General features: G+C 37.9%; 1 protein-coding gene across 1 annotated transcript; it reads right to left on the bottom strand.

The window, feature by feature from the left end:
* Positions 1 to 1492: 1492 nt before the first annotated feature.
* On the bottom strand, positions 1493 to 6631 carry LOC144542767 (uncharacterized). Its single transcript, XM_078290000.1, has 3 exons — positions 6439 to 6631; positions 3338 to 3736; positions 1493 to 2650 (listed from the first exon to the last, which is right to left on the bottom strand). Exons 1-3 carry the CDS (start codon positions 6440 to 6442, stop codon positions 2262 to 2264), a joined length of 792 nt encoding a protein of 263 aa, XP_078146126.1. The 5' UTR covers positions 6443 to 6631; the 3' UTR covers positions 1493 to 2261.
* Positions 6632 to 8391: the final 1760 nt, after the last annotated feature.

The following is an 8391-nucleotide window of genomic DNA, read 5'->3' as shown; positions in this document are numbered from 1 at the left end:
CTCTCTCACTCTCTCTCGCGCGCGCTCAACTCACTGACAGCGGCTGACAGCTCCCTCTCTCTCCTCTCTCTCTCCCTCTGTGTGTGTGTGTGTGTGTGTGTGTGTGTGTGTGTGTGATCTAAATCAGTGTTTCGCTGAGGGAGTCCAGGACCTTCCTGAAGGTTTATATGGGAATGGATGGAGCTCCACCTGCCGACACCCACAACTATAATACTCTACTACACTCTACTAGAATAGAACAGAATAGAATAGAATCGATCACAGGAGAAAAAAAGGAGGGAATAGATAAATATAACAGAGAAGGGAATAGATAAATATGACAGAATAGAAGACAATAGAATAAAGTAAAATAGAATTCAGTAGAACAAACTACAATAGAATAGAAAAGAATAGATCACAGTAGAAGAGAGTAAAACAGAACTGAACAAACCAGAATAGAATATAAAAGAATGAATCACAATAGAGTAGAGTTGAAGAGGCCACATTAAAACAAATCAAAATAAATCACAATAGGCTAGAATAAAACAGAATAGAATAAAGTGAAACAGAATAGAGTAGAACAAACCAGAACAGAATAGATCACAGTAAAATAGAATCGAATAGGCTAGGATGAAAAAAAATAGAATAGATCACAATTTAATAGGCGAGAATAAACAAAGGAGAATACAATAAACTAGAACAGAGTTGAACAAACTGGAATAGAATAGAATGTTTTCTGTTTTCTGAGGTGAGACCAAAGATAAATGTCCAGCCCTGGTTGGACAATAAAGTTCTATTGTTTTTTATTTTATTCTGTTCTATTCTATTCTAAACCGGCTCTGAAACCAGAAAAGTAGGAGGAAAACCAGACCTGACCCGGTGTTTGTTCTGAGGAAAGTAAAGCCTGGGAAACGCCTGCGCCAACGCTGTGGTAACCATGGTAACCACCTCGCGCCCCAACACGCGTTCCATCGCCTGTGCGTAAGAACAGGTGCGCGTGGAAGTTGGGCTATCAGCAGGAAACGGCCGTCTACTCGAGGTGAGGGAGAACCGGGAAAAATGAAAGCTAGCTTAACAAGAGACTTAGTTTCGATTGAAGCAGTTTAGCTGTCAAAGCTAGAAATATTAACGGAAACATTTTGAATCTGCCGGCCTATGAACTGGCTTGTTTTAACGATATCACACTATAACCATCCACAAGATAAAGTTTTTCGTTGTCGTTACCGGGTAAAAAGTGGCTAAAAAAAACAAAAACGCTTGTGGATATCAATGGCTTTACTACAGTGTTTTCAACCGGGTCAGCTGTGTAAAGACGATAGGAGCAGGTTCAAATAAAGACCTTTTACCATCAGTACTGAGGAGAGAAGAGGAGAGAGAGAGAAGAAGATGAGAGAAGAAGAGAAGAGGATTGTTTTGTTGCAGTCACCCAGACAGACAGGTAGACTTGTATAAATACATAAATACATCAGGACAGGACAGTTAGAGCATCCTGCACTCAAAAAGGAAGAAGAGCCAATTATCCCACAATTTATTTCAAAATAAATTATTATAGGCTACACAACACTGACAACATAATTCCATTTTACTCTTACTCATTAGTATTATTATGACATGTAAAATAAAAAAGAAACAACCATATGATCTGGAGTGTGTGTGTGTGTAAGAAACTGTCTTATTGCACCATCTAGTGTTCGTACAATGCCTCTCTTCTCTCTCTTTCCATTATTTTTTTAATCATGTGTATGTGGAAATAATACCACAGTAACATCTAAAACCTAAATTTCCTCCCTTTTGAATAGTGTGTTTTGAACAGATAAAGGATGTGTCATTGTAGGGTGACTTACACTCTAGGCTATACACACACACACACACACACATATATATATGTATATATATATATATATAAAATAAGTTATAACTTATAATTGTAAATTTTGCTGGGAGATTGCCTGGGAACTCTCCACAGTACACTGGAAGAATATTAAAAAAACGGTGCAGTAAAATTTTATAAATAAAAGGTTAAAAAAAGGTAAAAAGATCTTTATATCTTATTTTTTTAACTCAAACCAAGCATGCCTTAAAAAGGCATGCATCTGTAGATCCAAAAATAATTATACATTCATGACATTCAAGAAAACAAAAATATCTCCAAAATAAAGAAGATCCACTCTGTAAAAGCGTCAGCATTTTGTCACCCAAGGACTTTTAGCTACAATCCTTAAAAAAAGAGTGGAAGACATTCACACAGGCTGTGACCCCGCGGGACGAAGCCGGTCTTACTCCTAAGTTGGGGCTTTGATCCGCCTGTAGTTTTTGCTTACTGTCTCTATCAACCTATTCACTCCTTTATCGTGAAGGGCCTCCACCCCAGGAATCTCCTTGATCACAGCTATCACGCTCCCCAGGATTACAATCACAGTTTCCAACTCGACCGTCTCCCTGGTGAGATGCTCTGCGACCTTGACCTGGCCTGCGATGCGATCCAGCAAGTCCACCGCCTCCCTCAGCATGCGCTGGAAATCAGCGATGGCGTTGCGCTGCTCATGAAGTTCGTTGATTCGTTTCCAGATGTCCTCCAGACTTTCCTTGGTGGCGGCGATATCCTTCTGGTTTGCTGCGATCATCCCCTCATATCTTTTCATTTGTGCGCTCCCCACCATCACTGACAATCCTACAACAAAAATATTTGGTTGAAGATAATGTCCACCCTTGGATACTCTTAAATCGTTAGCTATGATCAGTTTATGTTCAATGCATTCCAGGAGTTATTTTGTGATGTAATTTACTTTTTTGGTGAACTCACTTTCCCTCAACCTGCCTCGTCTACTTCTACTTCAGTTAGTCATTACCTACGGTTCCCAGAATGCCTTTCAACAACCCCTAGAGAATAGGGATCCGAAGCAGAAGTGTAGGCCGAAGCCTTCCTGTGGCTGACAAGCGGCTAAGTGGCTAATGCGGTTTTCCATTGATCGCAAAGTAGTCTGTCTTCTGTAACTGAACAAAGCAACAAATGGTGTTGAGATTGATCTCTCTGCTCACTATGCAGCATGAGCTTTTAGACGATTTGCACGTTTTTGTTATTTTAGGGCGTAGAAACTTAGAGAAAAGACAGTGTAACAATGGAGAGCTGCAACACAGAATGTACCAACTGTTGATACCAGTGGTGCCTCCTGTAAGTGGAAAGGGGAAATATACGTTCGGGGGCCCCGTGCTGACAGGAGCCCCTCGGAGAGGCCAGGTGATACTGTGCTAGTTTAGACATGAGACAGCCGAGTCATGTCATGCATAAGCACTTTACGTCATTACATTCATTACATACAAGTATTAGAGTCATTACATACACGTACATGTCACCTACCTGGTATCCATCCAACTAATATGGAAGAGAAAATTCCGCTTGCAGTTAACCATAGGCCTAAAATCGCCTGTAAGCGTATGTTTGTGTCGTGCTCCTCTTTCAGTCGACTCAGAGCTTCCTTGTTTTGTTTTTCCTCTTCTTCAAGCCTCCGTGTGTCGTTGACGAGTCTCTCGTAGAGTTCATCTACCACTTTCAGCAATTCGGTCGCCGCTTTGTCTGACTGCTCGAAGCATGCCTTTGCTTTCTCCACATCACGTCGAATTTGATTGCAGATGTCACGCTTTTCTGAGGCTGTGTCCAAGATAGTGACAGTGATGCTTTTGATGGCTTCAATCCCATCCTTCAACCCTGTGAAGATGCTTTTGGCAAATTCCTCAGCCAAATCCTCGCTTGTTTTATCTGTGGAAGTGAAAGGAAAAATAAAACAAAAAACAAGGGGAGACATGACATAACATAACAAAGGCTGTTTTTATCTTGCTGATTTATCTTCTTTGTTTTAATTCAGTGGCAGACTTCTGATTACATTTCCCTTTTCATCTACTCCTTCACAGCACCATTTAGAAATGAAAAGTCTAATGACAAAATTAAAGAAAATTAAGTTTATCATTCAACATTCCTGAAATAAGAAGGATTGAGTTTGTAAAAGTGTAAGGTTAGTCCACTGACTGTAGTTGCCACCTATCCCAAAAAAAGTACCAGAATATTTTTGAATTATGGACTGTCAACCACATAATTGATATTTGATATCAAAGATCTCTCAGGTATGGAAAAAGCAGGGATTATTTGTTGCTTGTCCTTTGTAATATTTAGTCCTGATGATTCTGATTGTATAATAGATTTCCTTTGTGTTTGGTTCCTTCCACAAATAAGTCGGCACAGCAAGAAATAATATGTTGTCTATTGATTTGCATTTCGGGTATGTTTGTGTGATTTCAGGCCCTGTCAAAATTTTGGGTGCGTTACACTCCTGTAACCGTCCAGGTTGATTTTAAAGCAATGTTGGAGAAGTTTCTTCCAAAAGCCAATATGTATATGGCATCTGGTGGATGCTTTCATCCACAGTGCCTTACAGGTCCCCGAGTGCATACATTTTTACCATTATGTTGCATAATATACAGACTATGACCTTTGAAAGTAATAACTCTTGCCAAGGAGGTAATTTGTCCATCTGTCAATTTAATAACATAGTAGATACAAGGATGCAATGGAAACAGACCTGCAACCACGTTTACATCCAGACCCACAGCTTAAAGATACAACAGCGATTTTTTTAACCATTTAAATTAGGTTTTGCTCCATATCCTGCTCCATAGTTGGATTTGTAGATGTTGAATATTGAAGCATCCTTGACCCATTACAGTAAAACTCAAAATACACGTCTGTTTAAATTTTACAGCTTCAAAATACATTTGAAAATTTAGCTGCCACGTACTGTTAGCTCTTGTACCAAAAACTCAGACAAATTTCAACGTGAACAAATGCAATCAATCTCTTAAATCACTATGTAAACAAAGCCACTAGTGGGGGTGACAGTGTTTCAACAGGGTGCGCCATACTGCAATTACAGATCGGGACTTTAAACTAATTTGACAAAATTTATAGTGGAATTTTAGAGGTTGTGTTTTTTTTTTGCCTAGAACTTAGTAGGTTTGGAGAGAGTTAATAGCAGCTGGGTCCTTAAGGTTTTAGGTTCAGGTTTAGCTTATTTGCAAACAGAAGATAGAAAAAAAAAACTTAAAAAATTATAGAAGTAATAAAACTATGTGGGTGAGACAAAGAAAACCAGGGTTTACAAAAACAACTTCAAAAGCAAACAGGGAGGTTCCCTAAAGGAGTTTGTCTGCAGGAATCTTTATCTGACCAAGTCCAGACGTCGGCAGGCCTGTACTGATAAGTTCACTAGTTCTCTAAAGTGTTTCTCAACTGGTGGGACGAGACCCTATATGGTATGGCCACTGACACAAAACAACGTAAAAACTGGAATACTGTGTTATTTAATATGTTGGGTCCCAACCTCAAGATAAAATTGTGAGTCCCAGTGCAAAGCCAGTTGCAGCATGGCTCTACAGCGTCCAACAAACTGACTGTTTCATCCAAATCATGTCTAGGAAATGGGAAGAAAAGCTAAATTAACTCATGGTCATTATATTTGCTGCTCTAAAAGGTCAGGAAATACATTTTGCAAGTCTCTAAGTGCTCTAACATTTTACAACCTTCTTGGAAGCAAATTCTCAAAATCTAGAGTACTGTGCAAAAGTCTTAGGCACATGTAAAAAAAAAAAATCCATAAAGCGAAGATGCTTTCAAAAATAATGAAATGAAAAATTTCTAAATATCAAAAAATGTACTATAAAGAGCAGTCTACTGACACACTAATGCAGAAAACAAATAAACAAGACTTTTGCACCGTATGTGATGCGACTTTCAAGATTTTCCAACGCATACACATACAAGTTCCAGTCTGATGTCTTAAAATTTGTGATGTATTTGCCCTCTCTCGTTTTTAACTGCATGCTGTAAATGTACTTTTAAAAAAATGCTTCATAAAAAAATATTGTTTTATAAAAAACAAAACAAAACCATTTTAATGCATGATGAAGCAGCACATGGCAAACTTATCAGGACTCGGGACTACCCCGACACACCAGGAGTTCACTGAGTTCATTTCTAAAACGCTGTTTGGTATAAAGAAAAGAAAAGAAAAACAAATATTACCCAAAGTTCATCAATCAATATCTTCAGTAGAGGATATAGGCTGTAAAAGTGTTGTCATTCTGTCAACCACAGACTTCATTAACCTACTATCCTTTAAAAGTGCCATCATTTGTTTTCATGTTGTTTTTTTCATAAGGTCTCTCATGGGAACAAAACTTTTCTAGGAGGCAAACTGGACACATTGCTATACACATTGCTAAATAACAATAATAATATTGTCCAGTTTTAGAGACTGAATGAAACTTAATTTGAAAGTTATCATCTAAAGGAAATACTTACTTACCACCAAAATGTGTAGTTTGGCAAAATTATTTTTACAATTTTAGGAGAAAGTGTTTTTGTCCTCCTTTTCATGAAGGAAAGGTTACAGAAAATATTACACTTACCCATTGATTTGTTGACGTGTTTCCAAAGGTATATTAATGAAAAACATCAAAGTAGCTTAATCTGAAAACAGACAGATGTAGTTAGGCCTTAGACAAAAAAAATTGGCCATCTTATCTCAGAACAACACTAAAAACATAGTGTCATATGGTCACAAAAGTACTTTCAACCAGTGGAAAAATCCTTCATTTATTTAAATCCAATAATAAAACTCAAAAGTAGACAAAGAGGAAAATAACCACTGTTAGTCTATCAAAAACACACCCTTCCATTGTTAATGAATGTAAACTTCAGTCCAAAACTAAATGAAACAACATGTGGGGATGTAAGGACCACCTACAGAATCGACAGCCAATCAGCATCTCCGCTGCCTTGCCCCATCCACCAATGAAAGCAGCTGTGGGGAGGGACAATGTGCTGACTGCTGTATAATGAAGTCAAGTATTATATTAACAATAATAATAAAATTATTATTATTACAAAAGAAAATAAATTATTTCAAGATATTGTGAAAGCCAAGTTGACTTACTGTATTGACATCTAACATCATACTATTATTATTGTTAATGTTATTATTATTATATTAAGAAAAAATCTTGAATCAAGATACTTGCTAAGACATTTTCTCAGAAAAATATGTTTACAATTATGTTCAATTATGTTCAAGTGACATTACATAATTTCATATAATTAAAAAAAAAATTTGACTGTCTGTTTTGCGTTTATATTTCAGGATTTCTGATTATCCAGAACAACTTACAAAGAATAAGCAGGTCAGGTATCAGTGTCTTGCTCAAGGATATTTAACCAGGATGCAAGGCTATTGCAGGAATCAAACCTGCGACTTTCCAGTTACCGGACGGTCTCTAACCTCTAAACCCCCCTGCAGTGTTGTGTCAACATTTTACATGTGACAAACTTCAACCCCTTTATCTCTAACAGCCTCTATTGTTGTCTTAGCAGGCTGAGTATTTATGTTCTTTCCCTATCGCCCCAAATGTGTTTATCATCCCCGTACTTCATGTTCAGCTGGTGTCCTCTGAGTCTTGCAGCTCCCAATCACACCAAGCAGGCTGTGAACTTGTGGTTGGGGAAAGACGCTTCCCAGTATAGTTATAGATAGTTTATTTCACGCTCCTGTTTCCTTTCAGTACAACGTCCTCGTGGCACACTGGACCAATACGCAACAAGTGAAACATGTCGTCCCCCACAAATGATGTAGTCATCTCTTGGGGCCAATCGGTAACAAGATGCATCATCCTTCCAAGTATTTTGAATACACCGGTGGATTTTGATTAAACTTGGAAGGCTGATGCAGCAGTTGTTGCCTTTCAAAGATTTAATTTTTGACCTTTAATTATAGCACCCCATCAAGCCGATCAGTCTAAAGGAACACACAGTGCCACAGTGCCAAAATGCGTAATCCCTCCAAGTTTCGTCAACATCGCATAAATTGTCTGAGATATTGCTTTTGAGTTTTTGACCTTTCAAAATTTGAGATTTTGACCTTTAAATATAGTGCCCCCATTTGGCCGATCAGTGTAATATTTAAAACGCTGGAATACAGTGAGAAGATGCTTCATCCCTCCAAATTTTGTCAAAATCAAACCAGTGGTGTCTTAGATATCATGTTTGAACCACGGACACAGGCAAAGACAGAACTCTGGTCAAAAGGAACTAATTACTATTAACTAAATAATGAACTAACTGATGTTTAACTCACTGAATGACTGGTTAACTAAAAGGAGACAACCTAACAACTACTTAACTGACTCATAAAAAGAAAATCTTTCTCTACAAAGAAGTTCACTCTCGGTAAGAAGCTGAAAAGATAAGTAACTGACATAGGGATGGGACGATACTTATCTCACGATACGATTCGATACATGATATGGGTTCATGATTTGATGCAACCACGATACGACGTAATAAATAAAAGTTCAATGACATCATCT

The sequence above is a fragment of the Centroberyx gerrardi genome, chromosome 18, assembly GCF_048128805.1.
Source record: "Centroberyx gerrardi isolate f3 chromosome 18, fCenGer3.hap1.cur.20231027, whole genome shotgun sequence".
Classification (NCBI taxonomy): domain Eukaryota; kingdom Metazoa; phylum Chordata; class Actinopteri; order Beryciformes; family Berycidae; genus Centroberyx; species Centroberyx gerrardi.
This window is presented reverse-complemented; position numbering and strand designations above follow the sequence as displayed.